The sequence below is a fragment of the Poecilia latipinna genome, unplaced genomic scaffold (genome assembly GCF_001443285.1).
Source record: "Poecilia latipinna isolate Pla-1442-1.1 unplaced genomic scaffold, P_latipinna-1.0 Scaffold37, whole genome shotgun sequence".
Classification (NCBI taxonomy): Eukaryota; Metazoa; Chordata; class Actinopteri; order Cyprinodontiformes; family Poeciliidae; genus Poecilia; species Poecilia latipinna.
In genome coordinates, this window is record NW_015112653.1 from 1,251,778 (window position 1) to 1,276,666 (window position 24,889).

General features: G+C 40.0%; 1 protein-coding gene across 5 annotated transcripts in view; it reads left to right on the plus strand.

Annotated features, from left to right (window-relative positions):
- Nucleotides 1-24,889, plus strand: part of myo3b (myosin IIIB) — an 86,065-nt gene that overhangs the window by 54,386 nt on the left and 6,790 nt on the right. For all 5 annotated transcript variants that reach the window (XM_015045264.1, XM_015045273.1, XM_015045300.1 and 2 more), the window contains 7 exons: nt 376-456; nt 2,479-2,575; nt 5,812-5,863; nt 6,770-6,893; nt 17,484-17,584; nt 17,964-18,010; nt 18,404-18,558. In XM_015045264.1, coding sequence (XP_014900750.1) covers nt 376-456; nt 2,479-2,575; nt 5,812-5,863; nt 6,770-6,893; nt 17,484-17,584; nt 17,964-18,010; nt 18,404-18,536 — 635 coding nt within the window. In that variant the 3' untranslated portion in view covers nt 18,537-18,558. The remainder of the gene's footprint in view (nt 1-375; nt 457-2,478; nt 2,576-5,811; nt 5,864-6,769; nt 6,894-17,483; nt 17,585-17,963; nt 18,011-18,403; nt 18,559-24,889) is intronic.

Genomic DNA, 24,889 nt, shown 5'->3' on the forward strand with positions numbered 1-24,889 from the left:
TGTTAACTTAAACAGGAAATAATCAAACATAAACCAAAAACACACAAATGAGTTCCCGTGTTTTGTCTTGCTCTGCAGCGCTGAAACAGTTGCAGTTTAAATGTTTAGACGTTTCCTCGTCTCTTTGTGGTTTGTTGTCTGTGAATTTTAGTGAAAGACATAGTTTGATAACCACAGGTTGACCCACGAGGGTTAAGAGCAATGCTTCAGAGCAAACAATAAGGCCTCTGAGAGTTCAAAGGGAGCCGTTCTGTGGCCACCTGGTTTAGCCGTGTTTTGAAGTGGGATCTTGTGTAGTATCTGCAGTCTGTTTTGTTTCACAGAGGTAGGTCAGGGATCTCGCTCACACACATTGTTTTCTCCCTCTTCTTCTAGCCTGGAGGGGCTATGCTGCGCGGCAGAATCTGAAGCAGATAAGAAAGGAGCGGGAACAAGCTGCAGTCCGCATACAGTCAGGTACGAAATGTTTATTTTGCTAAGAAGTGCGTCGCGTAGCGATGCGCAACATCTGGACCGTCTTGTGTAATTCTGTATGGGAGAAATTTTTCAAAAAGAGCGTGGACAAAGGTCTACAAGCCTTGCATCCTTGTGGAACACCTTTTTGATCTCTCCGAGTAGCCCGCAAAATAGTAATTATTAATTAATAATGCATAGAGAAACGCTTTTGAAAGTTTGGGCAGCATTTGGTCCCCATGTTTCTGAAGAACTGTGCATACTGAGATCCGTCTTTCCTTTCATCTCATTCCCAGTAAAGGCAAGAGAGGGGCTTATCCCTTCTGTTTCCTCACGACTTCCTCTCTCAAATTCCTGGCCTATTACACAGCCCTCACATACCAGAAACAAGATGCCTTTTTATACTGTCAACCTTTTCATCTGAAATGTAAATTAATTCTTACTCAGTGTGCCTTGACGAAGATCAAAGTGGGCACATTAACCTTCCCAGCCCCAGCCCCCCGATCCTCTGAGCCTCTCAGTGGAGGACAAGAGAGGGTGCCAAAAGGGGCTGGAGAGAGGAGGGCAGGGGGAGGAGATCTGGCATTGTTTCCTCTGGCTCTCTTAAGGGCTGCCCTCATCTGCCACATGGAGCTTCTCAGTCGCCTGCACACCTTGTGTAAATGTGCTCCATTAAGCCCTTGTAAATAAAGCTGCTGAATGGGTAAACATGGTTTTGGTGTGAGGAAAGCCTCTCTGTCGCAACTGCCTTTCTTTTCAGACAAGGGTGTTTGTGTGTGGCCGCCGGGGGTTCACGGGATGGTGGGGTGTGGGGGTGGGGGGGACCTGAACCTGACACAAGTGGGGCCTCAGCCCCCAACCACCCCCCCCACTCCTCCCGGCACAGCACTCCAGCACATTCACATTGTGTGTTCTCCGCAGCTTATAGCCTTTGAGGTGGGCTGCATTTGCATCTTGAAAATAAACAGATGCCTTTCAAATGTATGAGCCTGGTGGCTTCTCAGATCTCAGCAGGACCCGAGGGACGTGCTCACCATCGATCAGATTAGGCCATGCAAAGGAGAACCATTGCTCAATAATGTACTTGAGCATTCTTTCCCTGTGCATATAATTTTGGCAGAAAAGCACAAAGCGGGCCGAGGGACTAACCCGGCATGCTTCTTTCACCCTCCGTCAGAATCTTAATACGTCTCAATAATAACACAAGCTCAGCTTTAATGAGTGCTGAATTTATTTCTTTATACATATATTTAAATATTTAGATATATGAACCCCACTGAAAACCTCATGGTTGTTCTACCAAACATTGATTTCTGAGCTCTTCCTGAGTTAAAACATTAGTATTGTTGTTTCTAAATGAATACGAACTTGTTTTCTTTGCATTATTTGAGGTCTGAAAGAACAACATTGTTATCGTTATTTATTCAATTTTTCATTTTCTGCAAATAAATACAAAATGTTTGCTTGGAAGTTTTGAGACATGTCAGTAGTACATAGAATAAAAGAACAATGTTTATTTTACTCAAACATGTAAAGTAAAATCAGAGAAGCTGATCATTTTAAGTGGTCTCTTAATTTTTTTCCCAATTCTGTATATATGTTATATTCATTCAATAAATGAATCATCTGGAAAATCCTTTTGTTTCATAATTATGTCAAATCTGTATTTCTGTTCATTATGATGATTTTTTAACTTGCAACCAATAAAAACACAACATCTATTAAAATATTATCTTCAGCTAATTAAATGCCTGCCTTTAATACCTATTTAAAGGTATTAAATGAGTAGTGGCCAGTCAGGTCAGGTTGTTGTGTTTAACAGGTCAAAGTTCTTCAGCTTAACAAATAACCAGAAAACCAACTTTTATAAATGGACAAGTAGAATACAAAGAAAAATCTAAATTTCCCAAAGGTATATTAATCAAGACTAGTATAAAAGATTCGGATCATGACTCTACATTGTATTGTACAACGTGGAAAGGAGACAAAACCACAGAGTTCATCTCATGGTGTCATCCTGTGCAGTTTACAGGGGCCATCGAGTCCGTCACGTCCACGGATCCCCAGGGCAACGATGTCACAACGAGGCCAGAGGAAAGACCACCAAAGAAGAGCACACAAGGTGAGATTAGGATTTATAGTCACTGAGTGTTTCAGTCATTTCCTTTTTTGATTTACTGTGCAAAAGAAGCTCTCTGAAGAAGCCATTTTACTGGGCTGATTTGCTTGGGGTTTCTGTATTTAACCTCCCCACAACATGATTGCTGTCGTTACTTCAATAATCTGCATTGGTGTTATACTTAAATAAATTTAATTTTATCAACTCATTGTGTTAAACCATGTTTGTTTCTGTCACGAACCCACTGAATAAGTAATTTTGGAAATCCCGTAACAGAGCTATTCATGCTACTAACTTATTAACTCAACCACAGTCACTTTATAATTATACTCCATATTAATATAAGGAATTTCTTGGAAATTATTAGCCACATTTGTACCATCCATTTATGGTTGCCATACCAGTAATATATTTGGTGATATTTGTTTATATATTTGTTTATGGTGTCAAATTCATGCCGAAACTCGATAGGAGAAATATGCCATCCTGATTTAAAAAAATGTTTTGTGAGAGCAAGTAATAAGATGTTCTGGCAAAGCCTTCAAAAGCGGTGGTATTGTTATTGTTATTAATATTATTGCCTGATATTACATTGCCAAAAAGTAAGTTGTCAACAATCCCATGTTGTTGGGATGGAAACGATGAATTTCACATGTTTCCATTTATCTGGATAGACTCACTACTACTCACCCAAAGTTCAAGTAAAGTATTCATTCATATAGTTCAAGTCATATTGTCATTGCGATTTTTACCAACATTATGGCATCTCTCATGTTTATTGATATTGCACAATTTATGCGTTTTGGTTCTGCTGGAGGTTCCTTCCTGTTAAAATGGAGCGATTTCTCTCTAAAGTAATTGGCTCAACTTACTTGGATGAACAACTTTTTACTGATATCGATTTAAAGATGAAGCAAATTAGATTTTTCTGGTATGTATATGTTTGGACTGTAATTGAGTCTGAATGTGACCATGTGGCTTGACTGGATTGAAATGAACTGGATTCATCTGATTTAAATTCAAACCAATTGGAGTTTATGGAGCTGCATATGAATTAGACCTTGTTTGTCTTGTAAAGTGCCGTGAGATTACATTACATAAATAAAGCCGAGCTCGATTTGAACTGAGTTGAAAGTCCTGCATCCTAAACCTGTCATTCATTTTCAACACTCCTGGAAGGGCTACTTTTACCGTGGAGCGTGTTGCTGTTTCACCCCAGAGAAGAAAGCTCCTCCTCGTGCTCCGCCTTTCACCGTTTTATAAATGTAATAAATAACTTTCCACCAAGATAGCACACTTGTCTGACCACAAATAGGGCTGGGCGCTGCACTGGTCTCCAGATGTACGAGCTGGGGGCTTTGTGTTTATTCAGCACATGGGCAGGCCAGTCATTAAGAAAGTATGCGTGAGGCATGAGAGCAGCCACTGACTGAACAGCATCAAATAGACGATAGACTTTGAGCTCTGGGTTTTATCAATTATCACAAATCCCCCGGAAATGTTTCCTACAGTAGCTTTCCATTAAATGCGCTATAACACATCAAATGCTAAGCTAATTCACAACAGCAAAAAAGCCTCATTCAAATGTTTGAATTTTGTGGTCAACACTCATCTCCAGATTTCAGCTCCAAAATACTAGATTTACACATCTGAAAATGTTGTGCTTGTTATATACTCGAACTGAGCCGTGCCTCATTGGGGATTTTCCTCTCCATGTTTACAATCATATTCCTCGGTGAGAAAAACTTCAAACCTCCACTTAACAATTCTGTTTAATCAGTGTTGGAATCTCTCCATATATATTTATTTTGACATGATCTGGCCCATTTTTTCTTCCTGTAAGATCTATATTCTCACCTACACGCTGTTCTTCTCCCTTTTGATTCCCCTCTCCTCCGCCAGGCTTCAGCTCGGTGTTTTGCATCCAAACAGCATCACCAGGCTCCAAACTGGAGGAGATCTCATTCCTCCAGACTCGGAGCATGGCTGCTGCTGACATGTTTTGTTGTGTGCGCACACGTGGGCTCTTCTGTGTTTGTTTTTGTGAATAATGCAGCACAAGTGATCGTGCTGAGACAGACGTTCCCAGATATTCCCATTCATATTCAGCAAATTGCATAACATGTATAAAAACATAAACTCAAGATCTTTTCACGATTTCCTGATGTTGTTGCAGAAAGAAAAGTATTGCAGAGAATTTAAGAGTTGGGGTACTCTGTCTCTTTCTAAAATAATTCACCTGAAAGGTAATAAATAAAATCAGCACTCAGGTAAAGTAATTTGAGCTTAAATGTTGATAGAAAATGAACAAATCTGGACTTTTTAATAGCGTTCCAAACCCTGGATGTCCACAGACATCTTGTCCATTTAGCTATGCAAGGCTGACCAGTTTGGGGGAATTTTTCTGAAATCCAGCTTTCAGACTGAACATGTGTGCTCTTGGATTATGGCATAAAAATCCCCCCATAGAAGAACTGCTAACCAACGTTTGGTGATGTTATGTACTCTGCCTTATATTACCCTGTTAATACCATCTGGTTAAATTAACTGTTACTATAAAAATAGCAGAACAACTAAAATGAATAACAAAGTTTCCTTAGAAACTTGCACTAAATTCAGCTTTTGTTTATTCCACACTTTATAGTCTTCCACTTCTATGCAAGTAAAGTAAAACACTAATCTATAAAAATAACCTGCTGCTGACACTGTCTTTAAGTGTATCTTGTTACTTGTGATCCGTTTCTCAATCTTTAACTTGGATTGATCACCTGTCTGCGCTAGATCTGTGGTGTAAATCTTAACTTCAACGTCAAAATAGTAAGATAATATAATATAGACAGCATTATTATGACAATATTAATCAATGTTTTGCATTATTTTAGATGCAGCAAAAATTGTTTCTCTGTTTTGAATAAAATCAGTTTGATCGTGTTATTTCTACAAAACTGTGTGCTAATATTGGGAAACTGTTTTTTTTTTTACTTAAAATGATCATTTTGTGACAATTCTAACTAAAATTGAATGTTTTACCAATATTACATTAAAAAAATTAAACTTTAACTTAGTCATCTGAGCAAAAGCATAGAATAGCAGTGTACAGAATGTACCGTATGATTTGGCAAAGTGCCTAAATGCTCTAATCATTCATCATCTAACAAACTTTTAACTCCCACACCCGGTGCAGCTATATAATATCTATTGTTATTTTGTTTTTAACTGATAAATGTTTACTTCTACAGGTGCAGCCCAAAGACAGAAGAGGCTCATCCAGATGACTTACATGAAGGAAATGTAAGTCACAGAACATCAATAAGCATTTTGTTTCCCTTTAAAAAAAGAAAAAAAAGGCTTCTTGTCTACAAAGCAGCTTTAACCCAGATTATTCTTTGGGAAATTTTTCGAGTCCTTGAGACAAAAGAGTTCTCTTGCTCCAACCTCCGTCTCAGCGGAGAAGACAGGGTGGTACAGGAACGGGGAGAATCAAAAGGCTGGAAATTCACGGCTGAGAATAAATGCTCGCTCTTCCCCCGAGGTGATTTGTCTTTGCGCTCCTCTTTCTACAGATGTTAGACCCCTTTTTTAGTAAAGACCTGAGGTTCTTTGGTAGCACTTTGATATCCTGCTCGGATTCAATATGTGAAATAGAAGAGCCACTCCGTGACTTGGAGCACATCGCAGGCTTTGAAGTCTGATCCAATTTTTGCTGCTCACCATTTGATGTTGAAAGGATGAAATGAGGAAAATGTACAGTTTTTGCCAGTAACTCTGCTGAGCATATGTAAGATTTAAAAAAGCAAAATCCTTTGGAGGATGTACTTAGAAATGTTAAGCAGATTAATACTTTCCTATAGCTCTTTTATTCAAAGATAAAATTAAATATGAGAGGAAGTCTGTGCTGTTCCTCCCCCCCTCACAATTAAGTCAGTGTGCTGCTTGTTTGCTAGGAGGTAGGACCAGTAAAAAGGGGGATATGCAATTGCATTAGCATTTGATTAACATTGCAAAGCACATTAATGGGTCTCAGTTATATGAGTGCCAAATTGTAAATTGTAAATAAATGAATGCAACATCTACATGACTAATTTGAAGAAGAAAAAAAAAACAACACATTAGAAGGCTTGCTTTAACTTGTATGTATTCGTGTGGTGCTTTCATTGACATTGCTCTTCTGGGTGTGTTTACGCCTCCTCTTTCAAGGTTGGCCCTGACAGCCAAGACAGACAAGTGAAAGACATCAAGAGAGACAAAAGCAGAGGAGAAGACGGTGTAACGAAGCCTTGCAGCGAGACAGCCAGGCTGCAAGACGTGCAGTGTAAACAAGGTAAGCCCGCGCGCAGAGCTGGTGGGTGCAGGTAATTACACAAAGAGACAGTAGAAATCCCGCTTTAATGGATAAAGTGCCATTTTTAATATGGGAGCCCTTTCAACCTTTTCATCCTATCCAACTCCCCCCCCACCCCCCCCACTGACATTTTTGTTGACAGCAGAAAAAAAAGAGAGAGACCTGCTTTTATGAGTGATCATTTCTGCGGTATTTTAATAACCAGGGTCAGCTCATCACCAGCTTCTTGTGGCAAGTGAAAGGGGTTTGGGGGGGGAGGAGTGCTTTGAAAGTGGCACCAGAACTTCAAAAGCTTTGATTTTCCCACGTGGCGGGCTCTTCGCTTTGGATCTCATCAGCGACTCTAATAGACCTGCACAGTGACGGTGACAAGAAAATACACAAACCCTGATTTGTTGAACATATGTTTGGTTTGCTTTTTGCCCCAGGCGATGAATTACATTAATTCCTGCTGCCTGGAAGGGCTGAGTGGGTGGCTGCGCAGGGGGCCTCCGATTACGGCCCTCGCCCAGCCCACCACTGTATGGGCAGCCTCGGTAATAGGGCCCGGCTCTTCATTAAGGCTGTTAGAGGGGTACGGAGTGAGAGGGCCGAGGTGGAACAGCGTTTAGCGGTGCAGCTGAGAGATTACGGGGATTAGACATGATAATGTAACACAGACAGGGCTCTCCAGCGGGCCCAGGATTAGTGTCAGCGCACCGCAGCAGGTCTGGGTTAGATATCGGCTAATTCGGTAATGCTGCGTACAGGTGACCCCCGCTTGCAGGCTTCATGGCTGCTCAGGGAGGCGGCGTTTGATGAATGTATGGAGTCAGAGTGATTATGGAGAGAAAACACGGCTTTTTGCTGAAATGTGTCTTTGGCCCTGGAGCCTTCTGTCAGAAGACACACGTTTCTGAAGAAACAGCTTAATTGCAGCTCTTGTTTTTCTTCTTTCCCTTTTTAAATTTGAAACTTAGGAGGATGGTGCAGGATGTTTATTTTCACACTTAAAAAGCCACATATCTATTCTATGACTTGCTCTAGTGACTGAATAATTTTAGTAGACATCCACTAATGAAATATTTTAGGCTTATTTTCGATGTCCAGCTTTTGTAAAGTTTTAACCTGGACATACAGATTTTAGGCATTCATGAAAACTTTCATTTGCATCACTCAAACAACCTCCTGGGCTTCCTGCCCTTTGCAGTCATCATTTATTTGCACGAGTAGCAGAGGCGATGTCACACTGTGTGAGAGGGCAGTCGGTGTAAAACGGGCTTTTAATCCTTTAAAACATTAGCAGTTAGCACTATTAGCTCAACTAACTGTAAATTGCAACGTCACAGTGCTATACATTTAATTATGTTCTGTGACAAAGTGACATCCTAAAGCATCCAGGTATGATGCATTCACCATACCTTGAGAATGCACTATTCTCAAGGTATGGTGCATTTTACTTATCTGACCAACAATTCATTTTATTTAGTTACATTTTGTTAGGTGCTTCACACAACCAACAGGTTTTTATTGCTCGTTTGTGATTGTTTTGCATCATTAACTTAACAACTCCTCCTTCTGAGCAAATCGCATGGTGACAAGGGAAAGAAAACTGCACTGAATTTACTCATCTGATATATAAAAGGAAAATATATGATAGCAGCCAGAATAAGTAGCCAACATCTCAGTAAATTATATCATTGTCTACACATTTATTATGTGGTTGTATCTGCAGCCAAATCTGTAGGGTTGACAAAAATAAGTAAAAACTACCTTATTAATGCAAATTAGTGTTTTTCTGTCAAATATTTTGTGAATTCACAGATCCAATTCTCCCTGCACCTCCTGCAGCCTATTAAGAGTAAGAATTACTCATGCTTCCCCATCAGCCTTTAAAAGTCTCCAATAACACCAGAAAAATTGTCACTGGTTATTTTTTGAAACAAGTCAGTAGGCATGTCTGATTGCAACTGGGCCAAACTGTGAACGACCATTATTCCTCCGTAGGAAACACAGTTCAAGTTTAAGTAGTTTCTTGCACCTATTGGGCTTTCTCTAACTTTATGTTAGAAAAAAATCTAGGTTTGAGACATTGTCATGCAGTAGCAACTTCTGCAGTGAAGAGAGTTGCTGGGACCTTCTCAAGGTATGGTGCATTTACTTATCTGAAAATAATCAGATTTTTTTTTTGTTTGTTTGTTTCTTACCAGTTGGTCACCAGTTTGGTGTATCTACTAAAAGGGTCAGAGGTCAACAAATGGGGGGTTTTGGGTGGTGTTTGAAAAAATAAACTAAAAAACAAAAATGGTTCAGCATATTTATGCTACAAATGTTCCTCAGCCAAGAGCTTTGATGCGAGTCTCTTCTGCTGTTCATTTGTAGGTCATTAAGTAATTTACATCTGGGTCACATCTAAAACAAATTAAGGACTTATGTGGGTGTATATATTGGCTATATTGTTTTTTTTTTCCTAAAATAAAGCTAAAATAATGCAAAATAAAATTAAAATTCTTCACAAACTAAATAAGAATGTTCTCTCCAATCATGCCAATCAAAATCCAATTTTTTAAGTAAATTAACTTCTCTGGATAAAAAGTTTATTCAAAGAGACAGATTAAAGAAGATTGATTGCTTCATTTAATAAAAGACTTTGAAAGCTAAACTCCTTTAGGCTTCAAGTTACAAAGGCCGTGTGGTAAAGACTGATATTTTGTGATCTTGTAACCCCTCCTGATTTATCTTGGGGGGGTTTGAGGTTTCAGTTCAGACCTAATGGGATACTTCTCTCCCACTGTCATCCTCCAAACGTTTTCCACTACGTCGGCCACTGTTGCCGTTCTTTTTCTTATAAAGCAATACGAATTTAAGGCATGGAAACCATTTTTGCCTGTTCCGATTTATTTAGATCTCCTGGACTTCTTCAACTAACTCTGTTTTTTTGCGTGAAGGGTGCGCAGATTTCGAGGCATTCACCGTCGCCCCTTTTACCGCCTCGTTTACATTCTGAGGTCTGCTTGTGGCGTCTTCAGGAAACCCCATTTGAATATGTTGAGGGAGGCCACGGTGGCTCAGGCACCCGGGGCACACTTTGATCCCCCGCTGATCTGAGAGGCCTCTGAGCGAGTCGGGTAAGCCTTGCCCCCTGCCAGATGTTTGGAGAGCAGGGCTCCTTCCTGCGTCTCATCCTGCTGTCGCCTCTGGTGATCGCGTCGGGCTGCAGCTCGACCCGCACTGTTTCGGGACACCAGTGGAGAGAAACAGAAAATTAGCCGTGGAAATCGAATTACTCCACCCCTCCAGACACGTGCACCCGCACACACTCTGCAAGCCGCCTCCATGATGGTAAAACACAGAGTGGGCTGAGGGAGTGGGGGGCGGGGGGGCGTGACCTGACGGACGTCGGGTCGTTTCCGTGTGATCCAACTAAGCTAGGTTAGATTTGTTTCTTTTAAACCTGACACCAAGCTAATCAGCCGCTCCCACTTTTTTTTTTTTTTTTTTTAGATAAATGCTCATCTGTATTTTATGGCAGAAAAACAGCATTAAAGCAGTTTGTACTCCAGGCAACACTAACCTTTGATTTCCCGTGTTTTGTCAGTAAAAACGCCACACATACAGCATGTTGTCATGTAAGCCGCACATATGAGACGACGCCTTCCTTCGTCACCTGTCAGCCGCCTGAATATTAACACAGCACGTTGGGAAAATGAGTCACAGAGGCGTGCGGAGAAAGAAAGCTTTCTGCTAGCAAGTGGCAGATATGATCAGAGTGCTGCTTATGCTGCTCAGCGTGGTAAACAGGATGGTGCCGAGGATCAGTCAGAGCTGACTTTATGATTTATGAAAGCCGAGCTACTTATGTTAACAGGCTTTCTGCAGATTATAGTTGTGGTAAACATTCGTGTCAAGAGAGAGGCAGATAAAGTGGAGCCACAACACAGAGCCCAATTACTTCTGTGCCTTGGAAAGTGGTTAACCTGGTTGTTCAACAAAGAAGGAGAGGAATACGTCGGAAGTTCGACTTTTAGAGTTATTCTTATGTCCCCCCCTCTGTGTATAACACGGTTCAAGTCAATAAGAATTGATTTTGTGTGTCGCCCTGAGCTCTTTCTGCGCTTCAGAGCTGCAGCTTTTACCCACACCGAGGTCACACTCAAAACCACATCTTGTTTTCCTTCCCTCCCTCAACTTCCCACATGTCGTCCCACAAGGGTAACAGCCACCAGGTGCTGCTCCACAAACTTCCACCACTTCCAAATCAGCAGCAGCAGCAGCGGCGGCGGCAGCAGCATCACTGTATCAACACGCATCTGTCAGACAAATGATCCACCCTCTCCGTGTTCTCTAGACAAATACTCTCCCACCCTCTTGCTGTCTCTCAGCCTTTTGATTCATCTAACTGTCTCCGCGTATCGCCGCGTCTCTGCCGGATGCCTTGAGTTTTAGGCAAATTACAGGCTCGACGTAGCGGCAGCGGAGATTTGGAGGGGATAGGAAAGACTCAACTTAACGGAAGGAGTTGCCTCTGTCTGACGCTACCTACGTAATCCTCTTAATGTCAGTGGGAGTAGTTAACAGGATGTACTTCCAAACTACTCATCATCACAATTCCAGCAGAATAATCTCCCCAGACATAAAAGCAAGGTGCAGAAATTATGCTCTTGATGCTCTTTAATTTTTCTCATGATTTAGTGTATGGCGCTTAGCTAACATATTCAAAAACCTTGAACTTTTCCATATTTTGTTACAGTTGCAAACTTCAAGAGAGCACTGTTCAAGTCCATCATGCAGAAATGGAAAGAGAATGGCAGAACCGCAAACCTGCCGAGACATGTTAGTCCCACAGCCAAGTATCCCGTGGAATCTGGGAGAGCTGCAGAGATCCAAAGCTCAGGTGGACGAATATGTTCACACACAGCTATTAGTCAGACTAAAATGTGATTTTTGTTTCTTTCTTTCTTTGCCTATGTCTAAAACTCTTCTTGTGGCAGAAAACTAACTCCACACACGTCACCAGGGTGAAACATGGTGGTGGTAGCATCACGCTGTGGGAATGTCTTGTTTTTTTTTTTTTTGTTTTTTTTTGTCAGCTTGGACTGGGAAGCTGGTCAGAAGATGAATGAAGCTATATGCAATTCTGAATGAGAACATGTGACCTCCAGAAGTATTGAACCAAGGGGTGATTGATTGAGGGTTTACACAACACCAGCACACTTTTTAGATTTTTATTTACTAAAGAAGAATATGCAAACCTTCAGTGTCTTCTTCTGTACAGTGAAATGGCTATTTTGTGTGGGTCTGTCATGTAAGATCCTAATAAAATACTCCAGAGCTTGTGGTTGCAACGTGACAAAATGTGAAAAACTTAAACATCTATGCATCTGTTTGCAATGCATTATATTAAGTCCTTATCCAAACCAAAAACCTGTTAGGTTTTTTTTTTTTTTTTTGCATATTTGTAGCTGCAACGTTAATAACTGGATATTCATCCAGTCCGGAGACAAAAAGAAATGACCTTAGTTTCCATAAATTAACTGTTTTTGGCTTGTTTTACTTGTTCATGTCTCCTCACTGCTAACTTACTTTATTTCACAGATTCTGTGCCACAGTTATAAATTGCTTCTGTTAAAAAATCTGACAAATGATCCACTTTAGCAAAGTTCAGAACATTTTTCCTGAAGTCCAAGTTCCAAAAAAAAGAAAAAAAAAATCCCCTGTCAAGCCAGATGATTGATTTCGGTGTGAAAAATTGCTTGTAAGTAACAACATCCTCTGCTTGCGTTAGTGAAAACAGATGCAGGAAGTGCCCTCTTTCGGCAATATCTGCTACATTTGATCAGCTTGTCCTCTAATTTAAAGCACATGAGTCGGTGCTTTAGGAGCAACGTGCAAAATGACAAAATCCTTCCTCGAGAAGTTCTGGAAATCCTCTTCAGGTTCTGATATCTGTGCAGACTGCCGTCTGCATTTGTGTCTGGTTTTGTGCGCGTGTTTCTGTGCATGTGTGCGAAGAGGCTGAGGTAAAGAGAGGGGTCTGGGTTGCACATGCTTCATTTAGACATCAAAGGCCTTTGCTGATGATTTTTCCTTATAAACCATGCCTTTTGGTGCCTCTGCTCTCTCCATCTGAATAAACAAAGCCCAAATGGGTTGTCTGGGAATAGTCAGGTGATTGCAGCACGTGATATTTGAAGTAAATCGATATATCTCTAATTTATTCCACTAAAAAACCCCTTTCAGCGTCTCTTTTATGTTGTTTCTGAGAAACATTCTGGTTTTTTCAAGAGATTTCAAAGTGGTATTTGGAGATGTAACAGAGCTCATCTGCTGCTCTTTGAAAATGAAAGCGGCACCTATCACAAAAATAATCTCAGCCCCTTTTTTTATCTCAAGGAGCAAACATGTAGAATATGTAAGTCTCTCACTGCGAGGAGCAAACTCTGCTTGGCTTTCTTTTGATATGGAGAAATCAATACTGCATGAAATGCTCTGCCTCTGTATTCCCAGCTGACTATTATTCCTTCCCACCCAAAACAGCAGATATTACCCACCATCATTTAGCAAACCCCCGACGCAAGCCACCGCCTGACCCCTTCCTTTCTCCGCCTGCCAATGTCCAAGCGGGACTCCGATGCCAGAGGCCTGTTGGCAGCCTCCCGGCCTGAAATATATCTGCAGGAGCAGCATTCCTCTGGGGCTGGCCTGGATCAAATGGCAGCGATTTCCCAAACAGAGGCAGAGAGATGGGAGGCTTGACCCGTCCTCTGATCTGCAGCGCGCTCTAATCGCTGCAGGTCAGAGCGGATAAATAGTGAGGCTGAACTTCGGACCTGATTGGCAGATGGAGATCCAGTAGAGGAGCATATTTTTATTAAATCATCTAATGGTGTTTTTTTTTTTTTTTTTTAAGTATTTTTCCGCTGTGGTATGAATTAAGGTACTTTTCTACATAAGTGGCTGCAAATCTATCCAGAGAACCTGGAGAAAATGCACATTTTAAATATGCTCATGTAAAAAGCGCAGAAGCAATTAGAATCAGTTGTCATCAAGCTAATTTGTCTTTCAGAAACTGATGTAAAATGTTAGTTAGAATGGGGAATGTATATATTAAAGATCCTGGAAAGATTCCAGATTTCACCATTAGGCTCCTATCATCTGTGCTTCTAGTCAAGTTGATGGTTTAACAACAAGAATAAGAAAGAAAATAAAAGATAAACCAACAAACAGACTGAAGCTTAACCCAACAAAACCATAAGTCTGTATTTACAACCTTCCCCCATCAGCAGTTTGTCCAGACGTTGCGCGTACACAGTCACTTTCGTTTTTCAGTCCTCTGTTTGACACTGGTGTTGGATTTCAGTGGTCAGATATTAGATCTGGCACTGTATTATTTTTATTTTCAGAACTATAAGCACCGTGAAATCCAGTTGGCCATGATAGCTGGAGAAAAAAAAGGAATCTCCAAGCTTAGATGTAGGTCTGATGCATTTCCAACAGAGAAGCCCTCTGTTTCATTGTGGGAGGTTTGCTGCACCACAACCATGACTCAAATTAAGTAACAGCGACATTGGCGGGTAATGACTTTGTATTTATTAGCCAGTATAAAACCAACTCCATCAGCATGGTCACCTTTGAGGCAATGAAGGGACTCGAGGCGCCCAGACCTCCATTAAATCCAGGTCAGCCATGTTCAGACCTGCTAATATGGAACTGAACATTAGACCATTAAAACTGCAAAAATGATGAGGTAAACAGCAGGGTTGACTGTTGCCAGCAATAACATTCACATTATTGACTGGGAAATATTTAGTTGCACAAACATTTTATCTCAACAACATGCTGAGAGCCACTGAGCTCCTGAGACGGATGCGTGTCCAGGTGTTGGGTTTCATAATGAAGATGTCAGGGCCTGAATTTAATGGTTATTATAATATTTCATGTATTAACATTTACATTTATTTTAACCAGTTCTTATTGTATCATAAAAAGATCAAAAACTGATTTATTTTTAAATTAGATTTAAATAATCAGAGTCTTGCAAAGGTATTCACACCCCTCTGACATGTTCACATTTGTGGTTTATTACAATAACAAACATTAATGTGTCTTATTGGCATTTTATAAGACAGACCACCACAATGTGTCATGTAATTGCTAAACAGAAGGGGAACAATGCATGGTTTTGAATTCAGCCCCTTTTATACAGATGCCACCAAATAAAATCTACCGCAACCATCTACCTACTCATGTTGCCTGTATAGCTTGTGCCTGTGGATAAATATAGCTAATTGGTGAGTTTGCTAGAGAAGATTAAAGAAGTTTTTGGTTGTAGCATGACTAAATGTGAAAAAGTTGAGGTGTGTGAATACTTTGGCAAGTCACAGAAGGTGCTATTGATGCACCCCAATGCATTTTTAAGAGGGATAAACCCCTTTCCACCCCCAAAGCATTTTATTCCCCCTTGCATTTATGAAAATTCTTTAAGTATCCTCAAATACTCGTGGGTAACAAGGATTCACACAGTGGGCAGTTAGCGCCTCCGAGGCACAGATAGATAAGATTCACGGTAGAAGTTAGCCAATATCTCAGAACTGACAGGAACTTTTGCTAAGTGTGACTTTAGTAAACTCGTGCAGGTTTGAATAACATCAAGAAAGCCGAGGGAAGATTGGAGGGGTGGGGGGGGGACGCTGCTCTTTGATGTGCAGGATTGAGAAGTGATGAGGTCTGTTCAAAGTGAGCACAAAGTAGTGTTAAGATGGAAAGAGCAAATGCTGCTTTAGTCAAGGTAGACATGGTGAGTTGGAAGGAGATGATGAAGAAACGTCGTGTCTCCACCAAAACCAAAGGGAGATGAAACGTTATCGGGCACTAAATATAGATGCTGTCTCGTGTCTCGGATTTTGTGGATTTTTTTCTTAATCAAAGTTGGGCGAGGGTGGAAAGCCATCATCAAAATCGTCCATCCATCAGTGCATCCAACCATCTATCCATATTAAATTTCCGTTTTAGCATGAGTGCAGCACATAGGATGCCGGTTGCTTGTCTCCAATGGCCAGCATACGACACTTTGGGTGAATTTTGAACATGTGTTTAAATGTGTATACCAAGGCTCCCTATGGCAAATAGTTAATTACAGAAGCTCATTTTGCGTACGACTTTCAGCTCTTTATTTGTACATTTAAACTTTGGCTTCTGGACTAAAAAATTAAAGCCTGACAACTCTCAGCAAGCCTCATTAAATTCAACGACTTGCACTGCAATTACAGGACATCATTGTTAACCTCATTAATGAAAGAAATGGTGAGTGTGTTAAAAATAGATTACTTTTTATCAGTATGCTCAATTAAATAAAAAAAATGCTTTTATAGAAAGCATTATTGGCTTAATCATGTAATGGAGATGAGGATGGTGTGTGTTCAGGGTGACATGCAGACTCAGTTTCTAGTTAAATAGTTCTTGGTTAAATGAAAATAGGTTTTAAATCTAAATCTACCAGGGGTATAAACAATCTGTAGCTTAACTGAAGCCCTGAACATTAAAATGCAGCATCATCTGGTGAGAACATCTTCATGGCTTTCTTTCAACAAATCCTGTCACGACTCCAGAAAAGACCAGATTTGTAGATCAGACCTATAGACGTCTTGTTGACCGAGCTTCCCACCTGAGCTGCAGCTCCTCCAGAGTTACAGTCAGTTTATGTGGACTGCCACGCTCTTTCCATTTTGATGTAATGATTGATTAGATGGAGCTTTCCCTTCCTTGTTCTTTGTGATGCTTTTTGTTCGCCAATGTTCTCTAACAAACATTCATGACCTTCATAACACAGAGGGATTTATACTGAATTCAAATTATATGCATCTGAACTCTATATTTCAGTTTTGTTGCTTCTAAATGTAACTAGGATTTCATTCAGGGTATCAGAGTAAAGACAGTACAAAAACATGCAATTGGTTTAGATTTTTATTTGAATATATATGCATATAAACTATAGGCATGTCATATTCCCTAAAACACTCCAAAGTTTGTGACTATAATGAGACAAAATGTAAAAAAAAAAAAAAAGAAATTTATATATATATATAAATAAAGTTAGGAATACTTTTCTAAGGGACTAAACCTCTGTATTAATTTTTGTCAGAGTTGTTGCAACTTTTGTAACATTATTTGTGTTTGCTTTATAATTGGCACCTAGTGAATTAGTTTTTATGACAAGTCTGCTCTGATTGGTCTGTGCCGCAGAGTTTCGCCTCTGAATGCTTCCTCTGCAGCAGCACGAGAAACACCAACACATCCTGCTGTGCACCTGTTAGGAGAGATATAATTTTGAGTGATTTATACGTGTGGATCTTTGTAAAATTAAGCTGTTATTGAGTCATCTCATCAATGAAATTACGTGATTGCATTTTAGTGAATTTTAAAGCATTTCACTTGCTTTTTCAGTCACGCAGATTAAAAGAGTCGAGGGCAGATTGTGCTTACTGCTGCTGTCGTCATCGTTGGTATCGTGCCGGTGCTTCTTGTTGTTGTTGTTGTTGTTGTTGTTTAGCCTGCTTGGATGGCTGCCCTCATTTTCTCCCTCTGTTTCAGGTTCAGTGACGAAGCCGCAGCAGAGGACTTCTCGTCGTCGTGGCCAGCAGCCCAAGCTGCTCAACAGCCCTGAAGACAGCCTGTACTACAACCAGCTAAATGTGAGTTCAAAGTGCCGATAAAGGCCTTTGTCTGAGTTTGGTTCCAGATGATAATACAATTAAACCTACCTGTGCCAGACCCTGGAGCCCCACCCCCACGCTCCTCTGCCTCTTGTCTTGAGCATGTGCTTATGCTCTTTATCTGTTGCTTTCATGTCAGGATGTCTGCCTTCACGGTGAATAATTGATGTGGTTTATCAAAGCCGAGCAAGATGCATGCTTCATCAGACTCACTTGAGCCCTTTGATCAGAAAAAAAATTATGCTGTGACTTCTGATATTATCAGCATCTGCTCGCATTCAACACAAAATCACTTTGAATTAAAAATTAATGACTCTCTGCTCATCTTTTGACTGTGTGCTCTTGGCCCTTTCCTCAGAGAACTCTGGATCACCAGGGGAGCAAGAGGAAGCCGAGAAAACTTGGGTAAATAACTGCTTTCCTACTTACAGCGACTCTAAACAGAGCAGGCCCGTTGTGGGATCGGAAAATCCAGAAATGGAGTTGTTTTCTTACAATGTAAATGGAGAGCTGAAAATAACGCTTTTTTTTTGTTTGTTTGTTTTTTTATGGGAGGAAGCTCTGCATCACTATAGAGTTGGGGGGGGGGGAAGAGGTGCACATTAGGCTTTTGTCAGGATGTTCATTTTAATTGTTAAAGACCTGACTTTGCACTATAAATGACACAGTTTGAGTTAAACACCTGACTACACGCCTGCTGCGTCTGCAAATATTGCCTCTTTTTCTTCGGATCATGAAAAACTTCATCACTGCCCGCTCTATCCAAGTTTTTCACTCCTGTCTTCTCACACATCACAGTCAAATCAAAGTGCTGGACGGAGAGGATGAGTACTACAAATTACTGTCAACCGTGGAGTCGATCCCTGAGGAAGAGCACGCGACTGAACCCCCTCCCACCCTTTCCAACGGGCCCCTCGTCAGTCAGCGCTGAAGCTCTGTGTCAGTGTCAGCCGGTAAGAAAGATACATCAGACACAGAGACAGACAGACACTCCAAAGGAAAACCGCTCTGTGTTGGCCGCGCTTTGGTGGGAAGAACAAGTAGAACTGGTGCAGGAGAAGCAACTTGTGCAGACATTGTGCTCTGGTCTGTTAATCCAAAGGGCTCTGAGTTTGTATGAGTAGCTCACTTACCTTTTCTGGCATTATTGTACAGATGCACTGCTCTTGTACATTGTCTTTTGTTCTATTGGTAGATGGCTGCCCCATTTCCTATAAGAAAAAAAAATTCTGGTCAAATGAAAATATTTTACATATGTGCCAGGGGTATGAATAATTTTGTGTCTTACTGTTATTTTCTTTCTTTTTTTGTTTTTTCTTTATAATTCCTAGTCGTCTTAAGTTTTATTTAGTTTTTACCCAGATGGTCCACTTAGGAGTCTACAACAATAACAACTTGCAGGATTTCTCTTTTGTCTTTGGCAAAACACTACAAGCCATTCCTCCAGCTAGTGCTGGACTGTTTTGGTTGTATTTACCCAGAATGCCCTCCGCTATAGTACACTTCCTGCTTTTGGAGCGGTCTCCAGTCTGTTTGCATTCACATATGCATTCGAACCGCCCCAGAGTTCACTTTAACCAAAACGAAACCCAGGTTTTTAGACAGACCAGAGTTCACTTTTCTGATCTGCACCAGAGTTCAACTACATTTTCACACCTCTCAAAACAAAGCAGACTTTCTTGGCAAGTGAACTAGAGTTCTGGGCTGGTGTGAAGGCATCCTAAGTTGGCAAAACTGGCTCAGAAAGATTGACAGAGCATCTTCACTGTATTTAGCTTACAATTTCTACTTCAAGTCTCCTCCTCTTGCTTCCTGGATGAAGTTGTTTCCACATGTTATGAAGGACATTTTCTGTAAAACATTCTTCTTACGTCTTCTGTTCTCAATCTAGCTTCATTTTAAAAACTGATACTGACACTAATTTAAATCTTCTTCCCCCAGTAAACGCTTCTACTCAGAAAAGTGTTGCTAGCATGACCGGTTAGTGCTCAGTTTTTGTTCATGTTCATGGATCAAAAAATAAATCTGAGCAGGGAGTCACTGGTCAAGCTAACCATCAGCGACCAGCTGATTTCTCTGTACAGCTCTACATTACTGAGTTTTTTTTTTCTGTTACTACAAAGGTTGTGTCAACAAATAGCTTGACAATAGTGAGATTTACTCTTGCAAAGTTGTTCTTTGCCTTTATTTGCTTCCTGAACAAGATAAAATTGATTTACTTTTTATTAATAGATAAAATTCTGCCACATGTTCAAAGCTTTGCTCAGGTGGCAGATTGCTGTGAAACTTCACAGACGTTCCTTTATGATCATGTTAATCATAATAGACAGAAGGAAAACATCGTGTGGTGGTGTTGGAAGAGTGTACGACGTTAAAAATCAGTTGTAATAATAAAACACTCGCACTAGAGCCACATATGGCTGAAATTAACTCATAATGTCTTTGTTATTCGTTTACATTCTAATTACTTTTTTTTTTGATAGATTCATGAATATGTAACATTTGAGAAATAAATCCAAACATCTGAGGTACAAAAAATAAAATGAAAAAAAAAAAATACATCCTCCTCTGTGTGAGTAAAACCATTCCCTGAAACAGTTACACCATGTGGTTTACATCTTTAACAAACATTTTCCAGCTCTTTTCCACATTTCCGACGAGAAGCCCCTCATCCCGCAGCAAGCCTCCAGCCTAAGCAGTGTTAACATGAAATTGAAACATCTACCTATTTCCAAACCTCGTGTCTCCTGTCTCACACTGATCCAAAGACAAATCCCTGCAAAACCCAGAACTCTTTCGACGAGTTCTCCCTCTGCGAGTTGGCTTTAGTTAGAGGGGCTTTGTGCTGTCTGAGAGCAGAGAATCACCAAACGGAGCTTCACAGAGGCTGAGCTCGACCTCACTTTGAATTTCACCCTAAATACAGAAAAAAAACCTTTTAAGATGTGAAGTGTCGGAAATGCAGGGCTGGCGAGTTGATTTGTGGAGCTTTTTTTTTTTTTCTTTTCAATTTGCATATCATTTACTGCATCTTCCTTTGTTGACACCCGAGGGCCTGAGAAGAGATTTTGATCTTAATAGGAAGAGTAGGGTGGTATGAGTGAGGATCTCATCCTCCTTATGCTCAGCGGGAAAAACATTAGAGCTCTGCATTGATAGCGAGACTGGCTTCACTTAGGTTGGATTTACAGGAATCCTGGTGAGTTTAAAGAGGCCCAAAGAGTTCAGTGTTGGGAGGGTTGGATGCAGGTTGGTGCATGAGGACATTGCAGGATTTCTATATGTGTATTTAACTATATTTACCATGGGAACTAAAAGGTCTAATGGCGTGGAAGTAGTTAAAACGTACTGCAAGTTAAAATTAGGACGTTAGTCGGTTGTGACTCCACCAGTTTTGTGGTTGTGACCCTGTAATTTGCCAACCATAACTGTGCTGTTTGTTGTTTTGTGCGGCCGCAAATTTTTGTAAAGGGAACTTGCATAGCTTTCTACATCTCTTTTAAGAAGAAATAATTCCCCATATTAGTGTAGGAAGTGGGCATGAGCTAGTATGAGACTCTCACAGCATCATAACATTGAATGGAAATAACATGGCTTCACTGTGTTTGGAGGAAAAAAATGTAGAACTACAATGTGCAACATAATCCAATTATTTTTAATTAAAATGAAATTCATACTGTTTCCAAAACAATACATATATAAATACACAATACCATATGGAGCATTTTTGCAATGATCCTTTTGTTTTTACAAATAAAGGTTAAAAAATCTGTAATCGGTGTGAAACGTTGATCAGTGTCAGAGTCTGTAAAGGTCTGTGGTGTGGAATCATCCAGCCGGGTTTAGCTTTGTTGTATTCAAGTTGCCCAGAAATCCAGAGCTAATATAACATCTCATCTGATTTTAGAACGTTCTGTTTTCAAGCTGGAAAAGAGGTATTCATTTGTTTTAGTTCCAACTAATATCAGCAATTCACGACAATGGCATTATATTTGTTTCCAGTTTTCACATTTAAATGCAACAAGAACATGTTCTCAATTGCACATTTTATAGCACTGTTTATCCCATTGTTCAAAACAGATGCAAACTATCAAAAATGCTAATAAATAGTGAATAGCAGCAACTTTTATCTTAGTTTAATGTGTCCAGCTTCCCCTGACAGGAAGCAGATTTCAGGGTATTGTCTCATTGTTTTTCCGACTGAGAGCCTGAAAACTTCTTAAATTAACTTTTTAAAATAACACCTTAAACTGAATCCCGGTTAAGTGCATAACTGTTCAGTTTAGGTTTGATTAATGTAAGAATTTTAGATGTTGAAGTAAAAATGATCAATTACAATCCAGACTCCTTTTAAAAAAATGAAATAACTAACTTTAGCATGGCTAGCGGTTAGCCAGTCTAGGTATTATGTCGCTGTTCCTACGAATCGTTTGCATCTTGTCCCTTTTTATATTGAGTTCTTAAAATGTGTCCACACGGCGTATTTAACGAAACAAAGGCATCTTCAGTGTTTCTGTTGCTAAGTGTTGCTCAGGCAACACGATGTCTTTATTTGCTAGTTTTGTCAACGCAGCAGCTACATCCTGTCTAACTTCAGAATAAGAGCCTCAAACATATCGCAGTGTGTCTGCACCGATCTGCATAGACCATCTTAGACTTCACTAGATTAACTCACAACTAACAGCTTATGAATAAACACACACTTAAAGGATAAGAAATATTGTAGCATTTTAAAATTAGGACTCCATGAGAATTTCTCTTGTGTGGGAATCAAAAGTGCAAGTCAGCTGACAGTAGGAGTGTAGTAATGTGTGAAGGGCAGCGCTGCATGAGTCTTTGCTCCAAATTGGCAGATAAGTCTCCAGACTTTTTTCATCACCTTATTAAAATGACTTTAAATTACAGCAGCAATATGGTAAAAAATAATCTTAGCAAAGAATTGTGGTTGAACAGACATGTAAATCACATAATTTAGGGTAATAATAAAACTTTCTTTTTTATTTTATTAATTTACTGACCACAAATCTTAAACGATCCACTGCACTTCTCCAAATGAACAAAGTTAAATATCAGCTTTTGTTGAATAAATATCAAGAATTTAGTTGAAACTAGACAGAGACTAATTGAGACATTTTATTGGAATAATCATGAAAACCCCTCCATAATTGTAAGTACAGCGTAATAGACTACTAAAGAGATGTCTCACACATACCAAGACATTATTTAATGAATTTTACAAACATTAATGATCTGTAAATTGTCTTTTTTTTTTTTAATGTGAACCTGCATAATTAAACTCATGTCTTTGTGGCTTATCATCAAATTTAAGGCTGCAGGAATTCAAAGCGTAGTACAGCAGAATACTGTCAGAGTTATAATGTGGTGTCACAGTTAGTTCAGACGCATTTCACCTCCGGTCCTAACCAAGGATCGCAGAATAATTAAAATCCTCATTGTGCATTACTCTCTCGCTGGGATAGTTGGTTCCTCCGAAGAGCAGTCTGAAATAGGTCACCCCAGCACCCTGTAGTGCGTCATAAAAGTACACTGAATCAATTAAGTGATCATGCTCCCTTGATTATTTTGGCCCTGTTTTACCACAGAGAGGAATTTCAAATAGGCTCTCTAGTTTGAATAACAAGGTTGGACTGTGGTGACAAATGGTGCCAGAGAGGGTGTTTCTTTCCCCTGTTTTTCTCTGCCAAATTAACTCCCCTGGCTGATTGCCTGCTTTAGCATATGAGAGGAGGTGAGCAGAGGTGTGTGCATAATTGCCTCCGATGGCTGATTATGTGCTGCAAAAGGCAAATGTTATGAAATGCTGACCCGATGAGCAGAAGCTCCGGGTTGCCGTAGAGGTGTTGGAGGCTGCAGGACGCTGAGGGACGGCCAGCGTTTTAGGTCCCAGCACATGTGTTTCCTTGGGAACTTTCCTGCAAATCCAGCTCAGTCTTGTTTTTAGCCTCATTAAAATCTGACAACATCTGGTGCGTGGGATAGGGCTCCTTTAATGTGGGTAACATTACTGCTGGTGTTATTTTTTGCAATTTTAGCTATTTACCTCATGGGCTGTGTGCACGTTCATTAAAGATGCATCCAAACTGCTTCACCAAGGTTTTTTTTTTTTTTTTTTTTTTTTTTAAACCACATTTTATGGAAATCGCTCAAGCTGCAGTCTCCACAAGTGATGAAAAGCTTTTATTTTCTAAAAAAGCATGCTTACCTTTTCACCTAATAGTGATGTCTCACTTCAAAGAGAGCGCACGATTAGGCCAACATTGTCCTGTTTCTATATACTCAGAGTTCAAAGGGAGAGTTTCACGTGCAGCCTCTTCCAATCCTCCAGTTTACGTGCTTTTCATGCTCACATGTGTCTGATTTTTCACACGCTGGAATTATTTTTCACACTCTCGTGATTGCATGCAGCGCCCTGCCGAAGTATTCATACCTCATAAACTTTTCCCACATTTTGTTGTTTTACACCATAAACCTCGGCGTATTTTCTTTCTATTTTATGCAACAGACCGACACAGAGTCTCTTATAAAAATGGCAACAAAACAATGAATTGTTTTCAACATTTTTTACTGATGAAATCTGATAAGTGTGGTGTGTTAGTATCTAGCCCTCCTGAGAGCAACACTCTCCTATAAATTTTTGGAGATGTGTTTCTGCCCGCTTTGAACATCTTAAATTTTTGCCCGTTCTTCTTTGTGAAATCAGTCAAACTGGATAGAAATCATCATTACCACTGTTTCAACAATCTCAAGTCTCTGCAGCTGCTCCTCTTTTCTTTCATAATTGCCACGTCGCACCAACTCTTGAGAAACATTCCCAGAGCATTATGCTACCAACACCATGTATCACAATGGGAATAGTTTGTTCAGGATGAAGTGCAGTGTTAAGTTTCCCACTGCATGTATTATTTCCACAAAAAGTTTCATTTTATTCTTAAGGCTTCCTTGCAGGAATTGCTTTTGCTTTATACTGACAGGCGAGTCCTTGTAGGTTTGCTTTTATCCCATCCTCTTTAAAATATGGGTGGAAAGAGGATGGGATAGGAAATATTTTCTATTTCCTATCTCAAACCTACTTTAAGCTTCTTTTTATTTTTATCCCTGACCAGTCTGTCAATTTCTTGTAGTGGATTTTAATTGGAGGTGTCATAGTAAAGGGGGCTAAATATACAAACGTATGCCACATTTCTCAGATTTACAAAAAAAAAAAAAAAAAAAAAAAAACTGAAACAAAGCATCTTTTTCTTTACCCCTCAAAATTTTGTGTCC